Here is a 24,210-nt window from a genome sequence, read left to right as displayed (position 1 = left end):
TAGGCGCATTTAAAACAATTGGCAAAAAGGATAGAACAAACGTCCTGACGGAATGGAAGATGGGTAGCTTGGTTCTGTGAAAGTTGTCATCACGAACTATATAGAGAACCTTTACGCTTCAAAATATCGAAACGGATATGCTATCATTTTTGATAAGTATTATTCTAATACAGAACTAAGAACTTGTGATAAGTGCGGAACTACTATGCAACCGCCTAAGTAGTCACTCAAGCTAATCATCTCGGTTAATTTTGATAAAAATACTTATTATTATATAGCAAACCTATAAGTCCTAATAGCTATCGGGACTTATAGGTTTAGTAGTTTATTGTATGAATATAAACAATCAAGCCTACCGAACGATTTGGGAAAAAGATATTAACACTATTCAAATAATTGACCAACTTTTTTTACCGCATCAATTGGTCATTGAAGATTAAAAAACAACAGAACAATTTGCTGATGCGATTCGAGAAATGCACGTTCGTGGTGCGCCTTTGATTGGTGGAACGGCTGCTTATGGGATGTATATTGCAATCAAAGAAGCAGCAAAAAGTTCAGATTTTAATAAAAAATTTGAATGCTTCAATCGAATTGTGAGTAATACTCGTCCAACTGCGGTTAATCTTGCTTATGCTATTGACAAAGTTAGAAATGCAATAAAATCGGTTGAAAGAATTGATAATAAGATTAAAAACAGCTTTGATAACTGCTAGAGGAATAGTAGAAAGTAGTGTTGTTTTTTGCAAAAAATTGGCGAGCATGGTGTTGATTTAATCGAACAAATAGCGAATGAAAAACAAGGCAAAACGGTTAATATTCTGACGCATTGCAATGCTGGCTGGTTGGCGTGTATTGATTATGGGACAGCTACTGCGCCAATTTACGAAGCTTTTAATCGTGGTATTGACATTCATTTTTGGGTGGATGAAACTCGTCCTCGCAATCAAGGCGCACGAATTACGGCTTATGAATTGCAGCAACACGGAGTGCCGCATACGGTGATTGTCGATAATTCGGCGGACATTTGATGCAGCACGGAATGGTAGATTTGGTGATTGTAGGAAGTGATCGAACAACAAGAACGGGTGATGTAGCTAATAAAATTGGTACTTACTTAAAGGGTTTAGCTGCTTTTGATAATGAAAAATTTCCCTTTTATGTGGCTTTACCGAGTTCGACTTTTGATTGGAATATTCGTGATGGTTTGAAGGAAATTCCAATTGAAAAACGTGGTGCTGATGAAGTGAAATATATTCAGGGCTTGGATAATTCCACAATTAAAAAAGTGCTTTTTAACACCTGCTGAAAGTCCTGCTATTAATTATGGTTTTGATGTAACGCCTGCAAAATATGTTACAGGATTGATTACAGAACGTGGCGTTTGTGCTGCTGACGAAGCTAGTATTTTGGAATTGTTTCCAGAGTTTAGGTAAGAATTTGACATCTTTCATTTTTACCAAAAAGTAATTTACAGTTAGATGCTTTGAAAAACTCCGTGAAACTTTGTGTGTTCTCTGTGTAACTCCGTGATGTTCTAATTTTCACAGAGTTGCACAAAGAACACGCAGAGTTTCACGGAGAAAATAGTTTAAAACTTCTTTCGTGTTTTCGCATCTTTAGTAAAAGTTTGGTCTAAGTGTAAACTACTTTTTCAAGATTTTGAAAGATGCCAAGAATTTTAAAAAAATGAAAAAAGAATTTTTCTACACACTAATTAATCCAATTATTCCATTTCCAAAAGACGATTGGAAGATAACAACTCAATATAGTTTCTTTAGGTTGATTCATTTTATCAGTTAGAAGTTAAAATGAAAGAGGATTTGGAGCATTTGGTTATTCTAAAAGCAATAACAAACGAAAAAAAGAAACTATTTATAAATCACTTATCGAAGGTGAAAATATACATGATGAAGCAAAAATCATATTAGTAGATGATTGCTATGGTGGTTATGAAGTTGAGCCAAAAAATCTTAAAGATTTTTTTTTCGAGGAGATTTACAATCGAGGTTTTTACGATTACTTTTTTGTTTTACCAAAAGCAAAGGTGATTCTAATATTGAATCATGATACAAAGATTTTTAGATGTGATTTTAGTAAAATGAATACTTCTAAAAAATACTGGAGTCAGCATAGAGTGATAAGAATGAATAACCTCAGCAGGCAAGAAATACGAAAGCAATTGGGAAATGATTATAGATACGAATTGCACTTGAAAGAACAACCTATTTCAGAATATAAAATACGGCAACTTAGTAAAGAACTGGAACAATTTGGATTGACAATAAGTGATTTAGAGAAAGAAGATTATCCAACTGAAAAGCATTTATTGACTAAAAAAACAAGTCAATGAAGCTTCAAGCATTTTAGAAAAATATTTATTAGAAGTCTATTATCATGATAAAACAGAAGGATAAGGATTATTTGAGAAGAGTGAGGTGAAACTAACCAAAGTCTTGTTAGATGATTTATTGAATTTGATATGTAAAACTGCCTAATAATGAGTGATTAATATGGCGAAATAGTATTAAGAGCTTGTTGGGATTTTTCTCAATTGGCTGCAAGTGCGAAATTTTATTTTGTTCTTCGTTAAAAATACTCGTCGATGCTACGGCATCGCCTGCGTTTTTCGCCTTAAACAAAACAAAAATTTCATCACTTTCTCTCAATCAGAAAACTCCCAACAAGCTCTAAGTAAGTTGACGTAAATATTTCTACATTTAAAAAGTCATAACTTGTTGATTATAAACCTATAAGGTTTAAAAAACCTTATAGGTTTGTCGAAGTAAATATATCAACCTACTTAAGTAATTGGACAGAATTATTTTGCACTTAACTTTTTTTTATAAAAACAAAGTAATCTCTTGAAAATCATCCCGATAGCTATCGGGACTTATAGGTTTAACACGAATAAATATGTCCGACTACTTAATCAATTGACGGCTAAAGATTAACAAAATTTAAACATACTCCTAACGTGGCAAAGCCACTACCATAAGTTATGAGCCTGCCTACCAGAGGTACGACAGGCAGGCCTGCTTTTGTTGGCGGACAGGGTGTTGAGGGACGAGTTGTTGAGGGACGAGGTGCTTAGTCGAACAACTCAACACCTCGTCCCTCAACAACTCATAACTTGCCACTATAATTTTTTTTATTCAAGTTTTGCCAAAATTCTTGCAAGACTTCATAACTTAGAAACTAAATAATCAACTTTTTTTTGTTAATTTGTTAATCATAAAAAATCAAATTGTTTTATTTTTAACCTAAGTTGCTCACGTCAAAAAGTGATACGCAACTTGAATTTTTAATTAATCGCACTATGTCTGAAGAAAAAAAGCCAAAACTTGGTGGCAGTAATACAACAATCGGAGGTTTAATTGTAGCAATTATCTTAGGGTTACTATATTATATGGGTGGAGGAGAAGCTCCTACAACACAAGATGATGTTGTTGAGAATATAGAAGAAGGTATCGTTTATAATGGGCTAAAAAAAACTATTTACCTACCTCAACAACTAATCAGTTGATAAAATATCCTTATTATACCATTTCTTATTCAGAAAAAACACAAACAAGCAGAATGGGTAGCTTATAAGCTAACTCGTGATATGGTTTTAAAAGCAAATGCTGACCGTGGTCACTTGACCTTTAAGCCAGATACAAGTATTGAAAAAGAGAAAGCCGTTACCTCATCAGATTATACTCGTACAGGTTATGACAGAGGTCATTTAGTACCAGCGCAAGATATGGCATTTAGCGAACAAGCTATGGAAGAAACTTTCTATATGTCTAATGTTAGTCCGCAAGACAAGGACTTCAATCGTGGAAAGTGGAAAGAACTAGAAAACGAAACAAGAAATTGGGCGGCTAAGTATGACGAAATTTATGTAGTTGCGGGACCTGTATTGACGAAAAGAGCCATTAAGCGATTTCCAAAAAGTAAAAAATCTATTCCTGTACCTCATTCCTACTTCAAAATAATTTTAGATTTTACAGGAAAAGAAGATGAAGTAAAAGCTATTGCTTTTTGGCTACGCAATCAAGAAACTGAAATCCCATTGAGTGGTTTTGTGACTACTATTGACGAAATTGAAGAATTGACAGGTATTGACTTTTTCCCAGGTTTACCAAACGATATTGAAGAGAAACTTGAAAGTCAAGCAAGAATTGACGATTGGGGCATGACTCAAGATGCATACAGTGTTAGTTTTGACCCAACTACAATTAAGGAGTTTTTAGAAGAAGAAAATTAAATTTTGAATTAAGTAACGGCAAAAAAAAATAAGTCCGTTACTAAGTAAAAAAATAATATTAAAACTTTGTTTAATATAGTGACCTTTCTTATTTTGTAGCGTCTTTACGTTATACTCTAAAAATTAAAATTAAAGAACAATTTTTTAATCAAAACTAAAAATATAAAATCAATTATGGCAAAGATAGGTCAAATTGAAGGCATCGGTCCTGTATTTCAAGAAAAATTAGAAAATGCTGGCATTTTAACAACAGAAGCCTTGTTACAAAAGTGTGCAACACCTGAGGGGCGTGCTGATTTAGCAGCTAGTGCAGATATTCAACCTAAAAGATTAATGTCTTTTGTAAGTCGTGCTGACTTTTTCAGAATCAAAGGCGTTGGTCGTCAGTTTTCTGAATTATTACAAAATGTTGATATTCACACTGTCCAACAATTAGCAGCAGCAGATGCAGCTACTCTAAATTCAGCAATGATAGCTGTTAATGAACAGAAAAACTTGACTAAAGCAGTTCCTTCTGCTAAGCAAATTCAAGGTTTCATTGACGCAGCAGCAGCTCTTGACGGCATCATTACTTTATAATACAGACCTAACCAAACACGCAAAAGGCTTTACTGATTGATTTCAGTAAAGTCTTTTTTTAGTTGGGAGAGATTAGTTCTTCATACTAATATCAAAAGCAAAATCTGAAAAATGACAAACTTTTGAAGTTCTAGATTTTATTTTCCAATTTCATTTACAAAAATTGCCGTTTGCCGTTTGCCGTTTGCCATTTGCCGTTTGCCGTTTGCCGTTTGCCGTTTGCCGTTTGCCGTTTGCCGTTTGCCGTTTGCCGTTTGCCGTTTCACTACTTATCAAACCTATTCAAATTCAATGCTTCAATAATTCGTATCAACTTAAGAGCATATTTTTTATCCGTTGCATAACCAGCTTTTCTCAGTCCATGCGCCCAGTTTTTATAATCTTTAGTTCCCAATTTTTTAAGATGCTTATACCTTTCTTTTTGTAAAAACTCACTATGTTCTCTGTAACTTTCCCATGCACTAGGGTAAATCCTAAAGAAATCTTTGTGAGAATCGTCAGTATAATTGGAACAATGTCCTTTTTTACAATTCTTAGAAAAACACTTTATTCCAAAATGATTATTATTTCTTTTGGCGAGTTACTATCACCAACATTACTTTCTAATAAGCCTTGTGCAAGCGTTATACTAGCAGGAATACCAAAAGCCTTCATTTCTTCTTGAGCAATTGGCGCAAATTCTTTTATATAGTTCAAGCATTTCTTGTTTTTTAATGCAACGACTTTAGCATCTACTTTTAATCGTTTTGCTAATCCAGGATTTAATAAAAAACCAAGATTTGAAAACGTATTTGCTAAGGTTGTATCATTCTTAGCAGTTTTGTATCTTGTCAGATGCTTTGGAATACTGTCCATGTTGAAAAGACTTTCTGCAAAATTTTTAGGTGGTTTTGTTTTTATCGTTTTTTTAGGCTCACTAACTTCGTTGTCTAACTTTACGTTTTGTTTTTTTACCTCGCTATCTGCGGTTTTTTCAATACGGACAGGATTTACTAAATTGATAGACAGGTTTATATTTTATAATATAAAATCAATAAGCCTAAAACTAAAGTTCCAACTCTTATCCATTTGTTCTGATACCCTTTTTTTACTAAATGCAGATTTTTCCCTGCATAATGTTTTCCTTTTGTTATCCAATCTTCGTATTCATTCAAGAAAATTTGACAATAAAACTTTTTGTTTAATACAATATGTTTCAAATGTACGCATTTTTTCTTTTCAAATCCAATATTCCTCAAAAAATAAATTGTTAAAATATAGTTTATCAATAGAAGATGTCTTAAATTGGAATTTGTTTTTACTACAACCTTTGGTCATCATTCCTAACGTGGCAAAGCCACTACCATAAGTTATGAGCCTGCCTACCAGAGGTACGACAAACAGGCCTGCCTTTGTCGGCAGACAGGTGTTGAAGGACGAGGTGTTGAGTTGTTCGACTAAGCACTCAACACCTCGTCCCTCAACACCTCATAACTTGTCACTATAATTTTTTTATTCAACTCTTGCCAAATTCTTGCAAGACTTGAGAACTTAGAAACTAAAAGATGCTAACTATGCATAAGCTACTATTTACTCTTTTAATCACTCTTTCTTACAATTTACTTAATGCTCAATGTTTACCTGAATGGACACACTATAATGAGCCTTTTGTTTATTTAGCTTCTCCTCCTGTCCCTGATACAACTCCTTGGAAACTTGTTTTCTATGATGAGTTTGAAGGAACGAGTTAGATACCAATAAATGGTTAACACATTACCCATATGGTCCAAATGAAAGTGACAAAGCTCCTGCGGCACGATTACATACTACTCGCCCAAATCGTGAAAATCAGATTTATAGAGACAATATGGTAGTGGTTAATGATGGTATTTTAGAACTTCAAGCAGCAAAGAAAGTTGGTACTTATATGGGTTATACAAAGGATTATGAAGCAGGCATGATTCATTCTAAGGATAAGCAGGTTTTCAAGGTTATACAAAATATGAGATAAGGTGTAAAATCCCAAATGGAGCAGGCTTCTTTCCTGCATTTTGGTTTTTTGGTTCAATAAATGAAATGGGTTGTTTTGAGTTTAATGGTGTAAATCCTAGTCGTCATATTTTAGGAATGCTTAAATGGGTACAATGTCCAACAGATAGTCTTCTTGGAAAAGGTAAGGATTATAAGAGTTCGATTGATTTTTCTAAAGATTTTCACACTTTTGCCTTAGAACATGATGATTTTTTGTCAAATACTATGTCGATAATGTAGAAATTTTCAGAATAGCTAGACTAACTTTAATTAGTCCTCTTATCCCAGGCTATTATCTGCAAGAACCAGCTTATCCACGTTTACTGAACGAATGCGAGTAATTGCTAACTTAGCCATAGGAGATGGCAAACGAGGAAATAAATTACATCATCCACCAGGTTTATTCACCAAATTTCCGAACAAAATGGAAATTGACTATATTAGAGTATATCAAAGACATCCTCAAAAAAATCTAACTGATTTGTGTAATCATACTATAACAGGAGAGGATAAAATATCCGAATCGAAAACCAATTTTTATCAATATAAAGGTGGTCTGACTGTATCTTCTTGGACAGTATCCGAGAATTTAACGATTGTAGGAACACAAGACAACTCAATTGTTGTTGCAATCAATCCCAAAGTCGAAAATACCAAAACTTGGATTAGACCAAACTTTAAAGAAGGAAATCCTCCTTGTTTAGAGCGTTACACCAAAGAAATACTTATTGAGTAACTTTTTATCATATATTTATTTGCTAACTATATGGCAAAATTGTTGTAATATTTTGAATGAATACTACAAAAGCTCCTCAACAAAATGGAATAGATAAAAAAACTGGATGAAATCAATATTAGTTATTTTATGCCTAGTTACGACAAATCAGACAAACAAGGTCATAATAGGGCTACTTTTTTAATATTTTCCTTATTGGTAATCTGTAGTATTACATTACTTAGCTTGCCTTATATTATAATATATCCAACGCATGACAACTTTTAATTTCATCAATAATATCCTTTCTTATTTCACTCTTCAATCTTTGGTATTTAAAGAAAACACAAGATATTGAGGGCAGCATTATCATTTTTGCTATCAGCGGTTTAAGCTTATTTTTCTATGCTATTTTCGTTTCAGGTGGTTTAGCTTCACCTTTTTTAATTTGGCTAACCATATTTCCTGCTGTTGCTATCTTGCTACGCAGCCAAAAAGTCTTAATAATAAACACGGTTGGTTCTGTTTGTTTTTTTATTGCTTTAGTTGTCCTTTACTTAATAGGTTTTGAATTTCCTCTTATCATTGACATTGAAACATCTCCTATCCATAATCTTGTAGGTATTGTTTCATTAGGTTTCTTTTTTACAATTATTATATTCAATACGACCGAAACTAATAAAAAATACACAGAACAGTTAGCTCAATCCAATCGAGAATTAGAAAGATTTGCTTATATCGCTTCTCACGACATGAAAGAACCTTTAAGAAATATTGTTAGTTTTCACAGCTTTTTAAAAGACGTTCTAAAGATCGATTAAACGAAAATGAAAAAGAATATTTAGATATTATCACTAATAATGCACGTCAATTGCACGAATTAGTTGAAGATGTCTTAGAGTTTTCTAGGATTAATCGAGATATTAGTGAAGCTTAAAAGAAGTTGACTTATCTGAAATTATTGGCGAGATTGTCCAAAAATATAAAAAACAACACTTATAGAAAAGAAAGCATCCGTTCTGTGCGATGATTTACCCAAAATACAAGCTACTGAAATACACATGATGCAATTGTTCCAAATCTAATCGAAAATGGAATAAAATATAATAATAGCGATAAACCAGAAGTAAGAATTTCAGTGATTGATGAACCTAAAAATTATATTTTTAAAATTCAAGATAATGGAATTGGTATTGCACCAGAATATCACAATCATATTTTTGAAATGTTTAAACGCTTGCACACCAGAGAAGAATATCAAGGAACAGGAATAGGTTTGGCGTTATGTCAAAAAATCGCACAAGGATACAAGGGCAGCCTGATTGTAGAAGCTTCATCTTCAAAGGGAACAACTTTTGCCTTAGTTTTACCAAAAGACTTTAGTTTATAACTAAAAAAAAATAGTATTTATACTAAAAAAATATTTTTTCCCTTTCAAAAATACGCTCAAAAATCAACAACATAAAACACTGTCAACAAGATTAAAGCAATAATTTCTAATTGAAACCAGATATTTTTGTAAAATAAAATTTCATCATTTTCTCTCTAGCTCTTCATCATTTTTTATCATTTACAAATTCGCTTAAAAGCTACGCTAAGTATAGTTGATTAACTTTAAAAATCAGTTGGTATTTTATATAATTCTACTACCTTTGCAGCGATTTAAGGTAAGTACAATTTATGCCGATAGCAATCGGAACTTATACTTTAAATTATTTTCTTAAAAAGAACTTATACACTTATGGCAAATATAGGTCGAGTAAAGCAAGTAATTGGTCCTGTTGTAGATGTTAGTTTTTCAGGTGCAGCACTTCCTGAAATCCTTAACGCATTGACTATCACAAAGGCAGACGGTTCAACGTTGGTTTTAGAATGTCAACGTCACTTAGGAGAAGATAGTGTTCGTACAATCGCAATGGATGCTACTGAAGGTTTAAGAAGAGGAATTGAGGTATTGGATACAGGTGCTCCAATTTCTATGCCTATCGGTGAACACGTAAGAGGTCGCTTATACAAACGTAGTTGGAGAAGCTATTGACGGTATTCCTGTAAAAACTGAAACAGAACGTGCGCCTATTCACGCAACTCCTCCAACTTTCGAGGATTTATCAGTACAACAAGAAGTACTTTATACAGGTATCAAAGTAATTGACTTGATTTGTCCTTACTTAAAAGGTGGTAAGATTGGTTTGTTTGGTGGTGCTGGTGTAGGTAAGACCGTACTTATCCAAGAATTAATCAACAACATCGCGATGAAATACAAAGGTCTTTCTGTATTTGCTGTGTTGGTGAACGTACTCGTGAAGGAAACGATATTCTTCGTGAGATGATTGAAGCTGGTGTAATCAACTATGGTAAAGATTTCAAGCATTCTATGGAAGAAGGTGGTTGGGATTTATCAAAAGTTGATGTAGAAGAGTTAGAAACATCTCAAGCGACGTTGATTTTTGGTCAAATGAACGAACCTCCTGGTGCGCGTGCAAGAGTTGCTTTGTCAGGATTAACAATTGCGGAATATTCCGTGACGGTGATATGAGTGACCCTAATGGTGGACGTGATATTTTGATGTTTATTGATAACATCTTCCGTTTCACACAAGCAGGTTCTGAGGTATCAGCATTATTAGGTCGTATGCCGTCAGCAGTAGGTTACCAGCCTACATTAGCTACGGAAATGGGTATGATGCAAGAGCGTATTACTTCAACTAAGCGTGGTTCTATTACATCTGTACAGGCGGTTTATGTACCTGCGGATGACTTGACTGACCCTGCTCCTGCGACAACATTTCGCTCACTTGGATGCAACTACGGTATTGAATCGTAAATTAGCTTCTTTAGCTATTTATCCAGCGATTGACCCGTTAGATTCTTCTTTCGTATTCTTGACCACAAGTTTTAGGTGAAGAACATTACAATGTTGCACAAGAGATTATGCAATTATTACAGCGTTATAAAGATTTACAAGATATCATTGCTATTCTTGGTATGGAGGAATTGTCTGATGAAGATAAATTGGTTGTACACCGTGCAAGACGTGTTCAATTGTTCTTATCTCAGCCTTTCCACGTAGCAGAGCAGTTTACAAATATCCCTGGTGTATTCGTTGACATCGAAGAAACTATTCAAGATTTCAAAAGCAATCTTAAGAGGTGATGTTGATGATTTACCAGAGAATGCGTTCCACTTAGTTGGTAACTTGGAAGCTGCTAGAGAGAAAGGAGCTAAGATTTTAGCTGATATTAAATAAATAATTAAGAACTGAGAATTAGGGAATTAATTAAAAAATCCCTAATTCTTAATTCGCAATTCCGAATTAAAGATGAACGTAGTAGTCTTAACACCAGAGCAAGAAGCGTTAATGGCGCTGCAAAGTCTATCAAAGTACCAGGTACAGGTGGTGAATTTGAGGTTTTAAATAATCACGCTCCTATTGTTTCTTCATTAGAACATGGCAATGTTCGTATCTTGAAAGAAAATGGTGAGAAAATTGAGTTTACTATCAATAGTGGTTTTGTTGAAGTCTTAAACAACAATGTTTCTGTTTTAGCTCAAGGATTGCATACTGACTAATATTAATATTAGTTTAACATAAACATAAAAGCGGTCAAACCAAAGGAATTTGGTTTGACCGCTTTTATGTTTTATACATCCAAACTAGTTCTAATTGCAGTTTAATTTCTTCTTTATTCCATTTGATAGTAAATTCACCTTCAATTTCAACCTTTTTTGCTTCATTTTTTAACGTAGCGTTTAGTTTTCCTTTCAAAACTTCGCCTTCTTTATTGACCAATCTACTATCTCTACTGAACCATTCTCTACGGTTTCATATCGAATCGAATTTGAAATGTATTGAGCAGCTAAATCATCAAAATCTAATTTATCTAAGAATGCAAGGATTCCAACTTTTCCTTTTTCTCGTTTACAGATATTTCGTTCAATTGATAAACACCGACTGTATCGCCTAGTTGAAAACCAAGATAATTTCACAATCAAATCATCTGTCGAAGATGTTTTATCTTCAATCGCTTCTTTAAAAAATAGAACAACTCTATCTTCTTGCATTCTACACTTACTGTTCCTTCTTGACTAGATATTTCTCCCGTGAGGGCATTAGTTATTTTAAATTGATAGGAGTTATTCCTTTTTATTGTGTTCTGTTCATTGCATTTAATTAGTAAGAATGAGAACAAACAACTTATAAGTAGTATTAAATATTTATTTGACATATTTTACGTTTAAATCGTAAGATAAACTGAGCAAGCCAATTTACAGCATTCAAGTAGATTATTGAACTTCATTTATCTATTTTTTGTATTTTTATATAAAATAATACTTATGTCAAAAATCCAAATCAAAGCAGAGGTTGACATAAGTATTATTTTATATAAAAATACAAAAAATAGATAAATGAAGTTCAATAATCTACTTGAATGCTGTAAATTGGCTTGCTCAGTTTATCTTACGATTTAAACGTAAAATATGTCAAATAAATATTAATACTACTTATAAGTTGTTTGTTCTCATTCTTACTAATTAAATGCAATGAACAGAACACAATAAAAAGGAATAACTCCTATCAATTTAAAATAACTAATGCCCTCACGGGAGAAATATCTAGTCAAGAAGGAACAGTAAGTGTAGAATGCAAAGAAGATAGAGTTGTTCTATTTTTTAAAGAAGCGATTGAAGATAAAACATCTTCGACAGATGATTTGATTGGTGAAATTATCTTGGGTTTTCAACTAGGCGATACAGTCGGTGTTTATCAATTGAACGAAATATCTGGTAAACGAGAAAAAAGGAAAAGTTGGAATCCTTGCATTCTTAGATAAATTAGATTTGGATTTAGCTGCTCAATACATTTCAAATTCGATTCGATATGAAACCGTAGAGAATGGTTCAGTAGAGATAGTAGATTGGTCAATAAAAGAAGGCGAAGTTTTGAAAGGAAAACTAAACGCTACGTTAAAAAATGAAGCAAAAAAGGTTGAAATTGAAGGTGAATTTACTATCAAATGGAATAAAGAAGAAATTAACTGCAATTAGAACTAGTTTGGATGTATAAAACATAAAAGCGGTCAAACCAAATTCCTTTGGTTTGACCGCTTTTATGTTTATGTTAAACTAATATTAATATTAGTCAGTATGCAATCCTTGAGCTAAAACAGAAACATTGTTGTTTAAGACTTCAACAAAACCACTATTGATAGTAAACTCAATTTTCTCACCATTTTCTTTCAAGATACGAACATTGCCATGTTCTAATGAAGAAAACAATAGGAGCGTGATTATTTAAAACCTCAAATTCACCACCTGTACCTGGTACTTTGATAGACTTTGCAGCGCCATTAAACGCTTCTTGCTCTGGTGTTAAGACTACTACGTTCATCTTTAATTCGGAATTGCGAATTAAGAATTAGGGATTTTTTATTAATTCCCTAATTCTCAGTTCTTAATTATTTATTTAATATCAGCTAAAATCTTAGCTCCTTTCTCTCTAGCAGCTTCCAAGTTACCAACTAAGTGGAACGCATTCTCTGGTAAATCATCAACATCACCTCTTAAGATTGCTTTGAAATCTTGAATAGTTTCTTCGATGTCAACGAATACACCAGGGATATTTGTAAACTGCTCTGCTACGTGGAAAGGCTGAGATAAGAACAATTGAACACGTCTTGCACGGTGTACAACCAATTTATCTTCTTCAGATAATTCTTCCATACCAAGAATAGCAATAATATCTTGTAATTCTTTATAACGCTGTAATAATTGCATAATCTCTTGTGCAACATTGTAATGTTCTTCACCTAAAACTTGTGGGTCAAGAATACGAGAAGAAGAATCTAACGGGTCAATCGCTGGATAAATAGCTAAAGAAGCTAATTTACGATTTAGTACCGTAGTTGCATCCAAGTGAGCAAAGTGTTGCGGAGCGGGATCCGTCAAGTCATCCGCAGGTACGTAAACCGCCTGTACAGATGTAATAGAACCACGCTTAGTTGAAGTAATACGCTCTTGCATCATACCCATTTTCCGTAGCTAATGTAGGCTGGTAACCTACTGCTGACGGCATACGACCTAATAATGCTGATACCTCAGAACCTGCTTGTGTGAAACGGAAGATGTTATCAATAAACATCAAAATATCACGTCCACCATTAGGGTCACTCATATCACCGTCACGGAAATATTCCGCAATTGTTAATCCTGACAAAGCAACTCTTGCACGCGCACCAGGAGGTTCGTTCATTTGACCAAAAATCAACGTCGCTTGAGATGTTTCTAACTCTTCTACATCAACTTTTGATAAATCCCAACCACCTTCTTCCATAGAATGCTTGAAATCTTTACCATAGTTGATTACACCAGCTTCAATCATCTCACGAAGAATATCGTTTCCTTCACGAGTACGTTCACCAACACCAGCAAATACAGAAAGACCTTTGTATTTCATCGCGATGTTGTTGATTAATTCTTGGATAAGTACGGTCTTACCTACACCAGCACCACCAAACAAACCAATCTTACCACCTTTTAAGTAAGGACAAATCAAGTCAATTACTTTGATACCTGTATAAAGTACTTCTTGTTGTACTGATAAATCCTCGAAAGTTGGAGGAGTTGCGTGAATAGGCGCACGTTCTGTTTCAGTTTTTACAGGAATACCGTCAATAGCTTCTCCAACTACGTTGTATAAGCGACCTCTTACGTGTTCACCGATAGGCATAGAAATTGGAGCACCTGTATCCAATACCTCAATTCCTCTTCTTAAACCTTCAGTAGCATCCATTGCGATTGTACGAACACTATCTTCTCCTAAGTGACGTTGACATTCTAAAACCAACGTTGAAACCGTCTGCCTTTGTGATAGTCAATGCGTTAAGGATTTCAGGAAGTGCTGCACCTGAAAAACTAACATCTACAACAGGACCAATTACTGCTTTACTCGACCTATATTTGCCATAAGTGTATAAGTTCTTTTTAAGAAAATAATTTAAAGTATAAGTTCCGATTGCTATCGGCATAAATTGTACTTACCTTAAATCGCTGCAAAGGTAGTAGAATTATATAAAATAACCAACTGATTTTAAAGTTAATCAACTATACTTAGCGTAGCTTTTAAGCGAATTTGTAAATGATAAAAAATGATGAAGAGCTAGAGAGAAAATGATGAAATTTTATTTTACAAAAATATCTGGTTTCAATTAGAAATTATTGCTTTAATCTTGTTGACAGTGTTTTATGTTGTTGATTTTTGAGCGTATTTTTGAAAGGGAAAAAATATTTTTTAGTATAAATACTATTTTTTTTAGTTATAAACTAAAGTCTTTTGGTAAAACTAAGGCAAAAGTTGTTCCCTTTGAAGATGAAGCTTCTACAATCAGGCTGCCCTTGTATCCTTGTGCGATTTTTTGACATAACGCCAAACCTATTCCTGTTCCTTGATATTCTTCTCTGGTGTGCAAGCGTTTAAACATTTCAAAAATATGATTGTGATATTCTGGTGCAATACCAATTCCATTATCTTGAATTTTAAAAATATAATTTTTAGGTTCATCAATCACTGAAATTCTTACTTCTGGTTTATCGCTATTATTATATTTTATTCCATTTTCGATTAGATTTTGGAACAATTGCATCATGTGTATTTCAGTAGCTTGTATTTTGGGTAAATCATCGCACAGAACGGATGCTTTCTTTTCTATAAGTGTTGTTTTTATATTTTGGACAATCTCGCCAATAATTTCAGATAAGTCAACTTCTTTTAAGCTTTCACTAATATCTCGATTAATCCTAGAAAACTCTAAGACATCTTCAACTAATTCGTGCAATTGACGTGCATTATTAGTGATAATATCTAAATATTCTTTTTCATTTTCGTTTAATCGATCTTTAGAACGTCTTTTTAAAAAGCTGTGAAAAACTAACAATATTTCTTAAAGGTTCTTTCATGTCGTGAGAAGCGATATAAGCAAATCTTTCTAATTCTCGATTGGATTGAGCTAACTGTTCTGTGTATTTTTTATTAGTTCGGTCGTATTGAATAATAATAATTGTAAAAAAGAAACCTAATGAAACAATACCTACAAGATTATGGATAGGAGATGTTTCAATGTCAATGATAAGAGGAAATTCAAAACCTATTAAGTAAAGGACAACTAAAGCAATAAAAAAACAAACAGAACCAACCGTGTTTATTATTAAGACTTTTTGGCTGCGTAGCAAGATAGCAACAGCAGGAAATATGGTTAGCCAAATTAAAAAAGGTGAAGCTAAACCACCTGAAACGAAAATAGCATAGAAAAATAAGCTTAAACCGCTGATAGCAAAAATGATAATGCTGCCCTCAATATCTTGTGTTTTCTTTAAATACCAAAGATTGAAGAGTGAAATAAGAAAGGATATTATTGATGAAATTAAAAAGTTGTCATGCGTTGGATATATTATAATATAAGGCAAGCTAAGTAATGTAAATACTACAGATTACCAATAAGGAAAATATTAAAAAAGTAGCCCTATTATGACCTTGTTGTCTGATTTGTCGTAACTAGGCATAAAATAACTAATAATTGATTTCATCCAGTTTTTTTATCTATTCCATTTTGTTGAGGAGCTTTTGTAGTATTCAGTTCAAAATATTACAACAATTTTGCCATATAGTTAGCAAATAAATATATGATAAAAAGTTACTCAATAAGTATTTCTTTGGTGTAACGCTCTAAACAAGGAGGATTTCCTTCTTTAAAGTTTGGTCTAATCCAAGTTTTGGTATTTTCGACTTTGGGATTGATTGCAACAACAATTGAGTTGTCTTGTGTTCCTACAATCGTTAAATTCTCGGATACTGTCCAAGAAGATACAGTCAGACCACCTTTATATTGATAAAAATTGGTTTTCGATTCGGATATTTTATCCTCTCCTGTTATAGTATGATTACACAAATCAGTTAGATTTTTTTGAGGATGTCTTTGATATACTCTAATATAGTCAATTTCCATTTTGTTCGGAAATTTGGTGAATAAACCTGGTGGATGATGTAATTTATTTCCTCGTTTGCCATCTCCTATGGCTAAGTTAGCAATTACTCGCATTCGTTCAGTAGAACGTGGATAAGCTGGTTCTTGCAGATAATAGCCTGGGATAAGAGGACTAATTAAAGTTAGTCTAGCTATTCTGAAAATTTCTACATTATCGACATAGTATTTGACAAAAAAATCATCATGTTCTAAGGCAAAAGTGTGAAAATCTTTAGAAAAATCAATCGAACTCTTATAATCCTTACCTTTTCCAAGAAGACTATCTGTTGGACATTGTACCCATTTAAGCATTCCTAAAATATGACGACTAGGATTTACACCATTAAACTCAAAACAACCCATTTCATTTATTGAACCAAAAAACCAAAATGCAGGAAAGAAGCCTGCTCCATTTGGGATTTTACACCTTATCTCATATTTTGTATAACCTTGAAAACCTGCTTTATCCTTAGAATGAATCATGCCTGCTTCATAATCCTTTGTATAACCCATATAAGTACCAACTTTCTTTGCTGCTTGAAGTTCTAAAATACCATCATTAACCACTACCATATTGTCTCTATAAATCTGATTTTCACGATTTGGGCGAGTAGTATGTAATCGTGCCGCAGGAGCTTTGTCACTTTCATTTGGACCATATGGGTAATGTGTTAACCATTTATTGGTATCTAAACTCGTTCCTTCAAACTCATCATAGAAAAACAAGTTTCCAAGGAGTTGTATCAGGGACAGGAGGAGAAGCTAAATAAACAAAAGGCTCATTATAGTGTGTCCATTCAGGTAAACATTGAGCATTAAGTAAATTGTAAGAAAGAGTGATTAAAAGAGTAAATAGTAGCTTATGCATAGTTAGCATCTTTTAGTTTCTAAGTTCTCAAGTCTTGCAAGAATTTGGCAAGAGTTGAATAAAAAAATTATAGTGACAAGTTATGAGGTGTTGAGGGACGAGGTGTTGAGTGCTTAGTCGAACAACTCAACACCTCGTCCTTCAAACACCTGTCTGCCGACAAAGGCAGGCCTGTTTGTCGTACCTCTGGTAGGCAGGCTCATAACTTATGGTAGTGGCTTTGCCACGTTAGGAATGATGACCAAAGGTTGTAGTAAAAACAAAATTCCAATTTAAGACATCTTCTATTGATAAACTATATTTTAACAATTTATTTTTTGAGGAATATTGGATTTGAAAAGAAAAAATGCGTACATTTGAAACATATTGTATTAAACAAAAAGTTTTATTGTCAAATTTTCTTGAATGAAATACGAAGATTGGATAACAAAAGGAAAACATTATGCAGGGAAAAATCTGCATTTAGTAAAAAAAGGGTATCAGAACAAATGGATAAGAGTTGGAACTTTAGTTTTAGGCTTATTGATTTTATATTATAAAAATATAAACCTGTCTATCAATTTAGTAAATCCTGTCCGTATTGAAAAAACCGCAGATAGCGAGGTAAAAAAAACAAAACGTAAAGTTAGACAACGAAGTTAGTGAGCCTAAAAAAACGATAAAAACAAAACCACCTAAAAAATTTTGCAGAAAGTCTTTTCAACATGGACAGTATTCCAAAGCATCTGACAAGATACAAAACTGCTAAGAATGATACAACCTTAGCAAATACGTTTTCAAATCTTGGTTTTTTATTAAATCCTGGATTAGCAAAACGATTAAAAGTAGATGCTAAAGTCGTTGCATTAAAAAACAAGAAATGCTTGAACTATATAAAAGAATTTGCGCCAATTGCTCAAGAAGAAATGAAGGCTTTGGTATTCCTGCTAGTTATAACGCTTGCACAAGGCTTATTAGAAAGTAATGTTGGTGATAGTAAACTCGCCAAAAAGAATAATAATCATTTTGGAATAAAGTGTTTTTCTAAGAATTGTAAAAAAGGACATTGTTCCAATTATACTGACGATTCTCACAAAGATTTCTTTAGGATTTACCCTAGTGCATGGGAAAGTTACAGAGAACATAGTGAGTTTTTACAAAAAGAAAGGTATAAGCATCTTAAAAAATTGGGAACTAAAGATTATAAAAACTGGGCGCATGGACTGAGAAAAGCTGGTTATGCAACGGATAAAAAATATGCTCTTAAGTTGATACGAATTATTGAAGCATTGAATTTGAATAGGTTTGATAAGTAGTGAAACGGCAAACGGCAAACGGCAAACGGCAAACGGCAAATGGCAAACGGCAAACGGCAAACGGCAAACGGCAAACGGCAAACGGCAAACGGCAAACGGCAAACGGCAATTTTTGTAAATGAAATTGGAAAATAAAATCTAGAACTTCAAAAGTTTGTCATTTTTCAGATTTTGCTTTTGATATTAGTATGAAGAACTAATCTCTCCCAACTAAAAAAAGACTTTACTGAAATCAATCAGTAAAGCCTTTGCGTGTTTGGTTAGGTCTGTATTATAAAGTAATGATGCCGTCAAGAGCTGCTGCTGCGTCAATGAAACCTTGAATTTGCTTAGCAGAAGGAACTGCTTTAGTCAAGTTTTTCTGTTCATTAACAGCTATCATTGCTGAATTTAGAGTAGCTGCATCTGCTGCTGCTAATTGTTGGACAGTGTGAATATCAACATTTTGTAATAATTCAGAAAACTGACGACCAACGCCTTTGATTCTGAAAAAGTCAGCACGACTTACAAAAGACATTAATCTTTTAGGTTGAATATCTGCACTAGCTGCTAAATCAGCACGCCCCTCAGGTGTTGCACACTTTTGTAACAAGGCTTCTGTTGTTAAAATGCCAGCATTTTCTAATTTTCTTGAAATACAGGACCGATGCCTTCAATTTGACCTATCTTTGCCATAATTGATTTTATATTTTTAGTTTTGATTAAAAAATTGTTCTTTAATTTAATTTTTAGAGTATAACGTAAAGACGCTACAAAATAAGAAAGGTCACTATATTAAACAAAGTTTTAATATTATTTTTTACTTAGTAACGGACTTATTTTTTTTGCCGTTACTTAATTCAAAATTTAATTTTCTTCTTCTAAAAACTCCTTAATTGTAGTTGGGGTCAAAAACTAACACTGTATGCATCTTGAGTCATGCCCCAATCGTCAATTCTTGCTTGACTTCAAGTTTCTCTTCAATATCGTTTGGTAAACCTGGGAAAAAGTCAATACCTGTCAATTCTTCAATTTCGTCAATAGTAGTCACAAAACCACTCAATGGGATTTCAGTTTCTTGATTGCGTAGCCAAAAAGCAATAGCTTTTACTTCATCTTCTTTTCCTGTAAAATCTAAAATTATTTTGAAGTAGGAATGAGGTACAGGAATAGATTTTTTACTTTTGGAAATCGCTTAATGGCTCTTTTCGTCAATACAGGTCCCGCAACTACATAAATTCGTCATACTTAGCCGCCCAATTTCTTGTTCGTTTTCTAGTTCTTTCCACTTTCCACGATTGAAGTCCTTGTCTTGCGGACTAACATTAGACATATAGAAAGTTTCTCCATAGCTTGTTCGCTAAATGCCATATCTTGCGCTGGTACTAAATGACCTCTGTCATAACCTGTACGAGTATAATCTGATGAGGTAACGGCTTTCTCTTTTTCAATACTTGTATCTGGCTTAAAGGTCAAGTGACCACGGTCAGCATTTGCTTTTAAAACCATATCACGAGTTAGCTTATAAGCTACCCATTCTGCTTGTTTGTGTTTTTCTGAATAAGAAATGGTATAATAAGGATATTTTATCAACTGATTAGTTGTTGAGGTAGGTAAATAGTTTTTTAGCCCATTATAAACGATACCTTCTTCTATATTCTCAACAACATCATCTTGTGTTGTAGGAGCTTCTCCTCCACCCATATAATATAGTAACCCTAAGATAATTGCTACAATTAAACCTCCGATTGTTGTATTACTGCCACCAAGTTTTGGCTTTTTTTCTTCAGACATAGTGCGATTAATTAAAAATTCAAGTTGCGTATCACTTTTTGACGTGAGCAACTTAGGTTAAAAAATAAAACAATTTGATTTTTTATGATTAACAAATTAACAAAAAAAAGTTGATTATTTAGTTTCTAAGTTATGAAGTCTTGCAAGAATTTGGCAAAACTTGAATAAAAAAAAATTATAGTGGCAAGTTATGAGTTGTTGAGGGACGAGGTGTTGAGTTGTTCGACTAAGCACCTCGTCCCTCAACAACTCGTCCCTCAACACCCTGTCCGCCAACAAAAGCAGGCCTGCCTGTCGTACCTCTGGTAGGCAGGCTCATAACTTATGGTAGTGGCTTTGCCACGTTAGGAGTATGTTTAAATTTTGTTAATCTTTAGCCGTCAATTGATTAAGTAGTCGGACATATTTATTCGTGTTAAACCTATAAGTCCCGATAGCTATCGGGATGATTTTCAAGAGATTACTTTGTTTTATAAAAAAAAGTTAAGTGCAAAATAATTCTGTCCAATTACTTAAGTAGGTTGATATATTTACTTCGACAAACCTATAAGGTTTTTTAAACCTTATAGGTTTATAATCAACAAGTTATGACTTTTTAAATGTAGAAATATTTACGTCAACTTACTTAGAGCTTGTTGGGAGTTTTCTGATTGAGAGAAAGTGATGAAATTTTGTTTTGTTTAAGGCGAAAAACGCAGGCGATGCCGTAGCATCGACGAGTATTTTTAACGAAGAACAAAATAAAATTTCGCACTTGCAGCCAATTGAGAAAAATCCCAACAAGTCTTAATACTATTTCGCCATATTAATCACTCATTATTAGGCAGTTTTACATATCAAATTCAATAAATCATCTAACAAGACTTTGGTTAGTTTCACCTCACTCTTCTCAAAATCCTTATCCTTCTGTTTATCATGATAATAGATTCTAATAAATATTTTTCTAAAATGCTGAAGCTTCATTGACTTGTTTTTTAGTCAATAAATGCTTTTCAGTTGGATAATCTTCTTTCTCTAAATCACTTATTGTCAATCCAAATTGTTCCAGTTCTTTACTAAGTTGCCGTATTTTATATTCTGAAATAGGTTGTTCTTTCAAGTGCAATTCGTATCTATAATCATTTCCCAATTGCTTTCGTATTTCTTGCCTGCTGAGGTTATTCATTCTTATCACTCTATGCTGACTCCAGTATTTTTTAGAAGTATTCATTTTACTAAAATCACATCTAAAAATCTTTGTATCATGATTCAATATTAGAATCACCTTTGCTTTTGGTAAAACAAAAAAGTAATCGTAAAAAACCTCGATTGTAAATCTCCTCGAAAAAAAAAATCTTTAAGATTTTTTTGGCTCAACTTCATAACCACCATAGCAATCATCTACTAATATGATTTTTGCTTCATCATGTATATTTTCACCTTCGATAAGTGATTTATAAATAGTTTCTTTTGTTTCGTTTGTTATTGCTTTTAGAATAACCAAATGCTCCAAATCCTCTTTCATTTTAAAACTTCTAACTGATAAAATGAAATCAACCTAAAGAAACTATATTGAGTTGTTATCTTCCAATCGTCTTTTGGAAATGGAATAATTGGATTAATTAGTGTGTAGAAAAATTCTTTTTTCATTTTTTAAAATTCTTGGCATCTTTCAAAATCTTGAAAAAGTAGTTTACACTTAGACCAAACTTTTACTAAAGATGCGAAAACACGAAAGAAGTTTTAAACTATTTTCTCCGTGAAACTCTGCGTGTTCTTTGTGCAACTCTGTGAAAATTAGAACATCACGGAGTTACACAGAGAAAAACACAAAGTTTCACGGAGTTTTTCAAAGCATCTAACTGTAAATTACTTTTTGGTAAAAATGAAAAAATGTCAAATTCTTACCTAAACTCTGGAAACAATTCCAAAATACTAGCTTCGTCAGCAGCAAAAAACGCCACGTTCTGTAATCAATCCTGAAAACATATTTTGCAGGCGTTACATCAAAACCATAATTAATAGCAGGACTTTCAGCAGGTGTTAAAAGCACTTTTTTAATTGTGGAATTATCCAAGCCCTGAATATATTTCACTTCATCAGCACCACGTTTTTCAATTGGAATTTCCTTCAAACCATCACGAATATTCCAATCAAAAGTCGAACTCGGTAAAGCCACATAAAACGGAATTTCATTATCAAAAGCAGCTAAAGCCTTTAAGTAAGTACCAATTTTATTAGCTACATCACCCGTTCTTGTTGTTCGATCACTTCCTACAATCACCAAATCTACCATTCCGTGCTGCATCAAATGTCCCCCGAGATTATCGACAATCACCGTATGCGGCACTCCGTGTTGCTGCAATTCAAAAAGCCGTAATTCGTGCGCCTTGATGCGAGGACGAGTTTCATCCACCCAAACATGAATGTCAATACCACGATTAAAAGCTTCGTAAATTGGCGCAGTAGCTGTCCCATAATCAATACACGCCAACAGCCAGCATTGCAATGCGTCAGAATATTAACCGTTTTGCCTTGTTTTTATTCGCTATTTGTTCGATTAAATCAACACCATGCTCGCCAATTTTTTTGCAAAAAACCAAACACTACTTTCTACTATTCCTCTAGCAGTTATCAAAGCTGTTTTAATCTTATTATCAATTCTTTCAACCGATTTTTTTGCATTTCTAACTTTGTCAATAGCATAAGCAAGATTAACCGCAGTTGGACGAGTATTACTCAACAATTCGATTGAAGCATTCAAATGTTTTTTAAAATCTGAACTTTTTGCTGCTTCTTTGATTGCAATATACATCCCATAAGCAGCCGTTCCACCAATCAAAGGCGCACCACGAACGTGCATTTCTCGAATCGCATCAGCAAATTGTTCTGTTGTTTTTAAATCTTCAAGACCAATTGATGCGGTAAAAAACGTTGGTCAATTATTTGAATAGTGTTAATATCTTTTTCCCAAATCGTTCGGTAGGCTTGATTGTTTATATTCATACAATAAACTACTAAACCTATAAGTCCCGATAGCTATTAGGACTTATAGGTTTGCTATATAAATAATAAGTATTTTTATCAAAATTAACCGAGATGATTAGCTTGAGTGACTACTTAGGCGGTTGCATAGTAGTTCCGCACTTATCACAAGTTCTTAGTTCTGTATTAGAATAATACTTATCAAAAATGATAGGCATATCCGTTTCGATATTTTGAAGCGTAAAAAGGTTCTCTATATAGTTCGTGATGACAACTTTCACAGAACCAAGCTAACCCATCTTCCATTCCGTCAGGACGCTTTTGTTCTATCACTAAGCCAATTGTATTTGCGCCACGCTGTGGAGAATGTGGAAGTTTGGTGGCAATAGATAGATTTCGCCTTCACGAATATGAATATCTTTAGGTTCTCCCTCTTCAATGATTTTCAATACAATATCACCTTCTACTTGATAGAAAAAACTCCGGTGTTTTATTTAAATGATAATCTTTTCGGGAGTTCGGACCACCAACAACCATGACAATATAATCACCATTGTAAACACATTTGTTACCAACAGGAGGTTTCAAAAACTCACGATTATCATCTATCCACTGCTTTAAATTAATAACTGGAAATAATTTTGACATATTTTTTTTGTTATTAGTTGATTTGTGTCTAGTTAACTCGTTATTCGTTTAACGGAATTGGAAATTAAAAAACAACAAGTTTAACAAGTC

The 24,210-nt window shown here is 33.4% G+C and overlaps 4 protein-coding genes and 1 pseudogene across 4 annotated transcripts; 3 read left to right on the top strand and 2 right to left on the bottom strand.

Annotated features, from left to right (window-relative positions):
- Positions 1-450: 450 nt before the first annotated feature.
- On the top strand, positions 451-1,590 carry LOC119570719 (methylthioribose-1-phosphate isomerase-like; the record flags this gene model as incomplete). The annotated part of the gene is given in 5 exon segments (XM_037918353.1): positions 451-647; positions 762-1,017; positions 1,020-1,271; positions 1,303-1,432; positions 1,551-1,590. Coding segments are annotated over 5 exon segments (875 nt in total), but the record flags the coding sequence as incomplete, so codon positions are not given.
- A 1,729-nt stretch (positions 1,591-3,319) lies between these two features.
- On the top strand, positions 3,320-4,252 carry LOC119570718 (endonuclease G, mitochondrial-like). Its single transcript, XM_037918352.1, has 2 exons — positions 3,320-3,467; positions 3,621-4,252. The coding sequence occupies exons 1-2, from the start codon at positions 3,320-3,322 to the stop codon at positions 4,250-4,252; spliced, it is 780 nt and encodes a 259-aa protein (XP_037774280.1).
- Positions 4,253-9,297: 5,045 nt separating this feature from the next.
- On the top strand, positions 9,298-10,802 carry LOC119570717 (annotated as a pseudogene).
- A 2,213-nt stretch (positions 10,803-13,015) lies between these two features.
- Positions 13,016-17,643, bottom strand: LOC119570716 (ATP synthase subunit beta-like). Its single transcript, XM_037918351.1, is given in 9 exon segments — positions 13,016-13,585; positions 13,587-14,408; positions 14,410-14,532; positions 14,896-15,080; positions 15,640-15,696; positions 16,494-16,691; positions 16,839-16,856; positions 16,998-17,334; positions 17,590-17,643. Coding segments are annotated over 9 exon segments (2,364 nt in total).
- A 4,587-nt stretch (positions 17,644-22,230) lies between these two features.
- On the bottom strand, positions 22,231-23,376 carry LOC119570721 (methylthioribose-1-phosphate isomerase-like; the record flags this gene model as incomplete). The annotated part of the gene is given in 4 exon segments (XM_037918354.1): positions 22,231-22,275; positions 22,447-22,471; positions 22,473-22,846; positions 23,180-23,376. Coding segments are annotated over 4 exon segments (641 nt in total), but the record flags the coding sequence as incomplete, so codon positions are not given.
- Between the last annotated feature and the right edge of the window lie 834 nt (positions 23,377-24,210).

The sequence above is a fragment of the Penaeus monodon genome, unplaced genomic scaffold (genome assembly GCF_015228065.2).
Source record: "Penaeus monodon isolate SGIC_2016 unplaced genomic scaffold, NSTDA_Pmon_1 PmonScaffold_3656, whole genome shotgun sequence".
Lineage (NCBI taxonomy): Eukaryota > Metazoa > Arthropoda > Malacostraca > Decapoda > Penaeidae > Penaeus > Penaeus monodon.
The sequence above is the reverse complement of the archived record's forward strand: the minus strand, read 5'-3'. Positions and strand labels throughout refer to the sequence as shown.

Bases quoted from the DNA above. Each gene is read 5' to 3' on its own strand.
- LOC119570718 (XM_037918352.1), top strand. From the start codon at position 3,320: ATGTCTGAAGAAAAAAAGCCAAAACTTGGTGGCAGTAATACAACAATC. The intron at 3,468-3,620 runs GTATCGTTTATA...TGGTTTTAAAAG, and splicing joins TGTTGAGAATATAGAAGAAG to CAAATGCTGACCGTGGTCAC.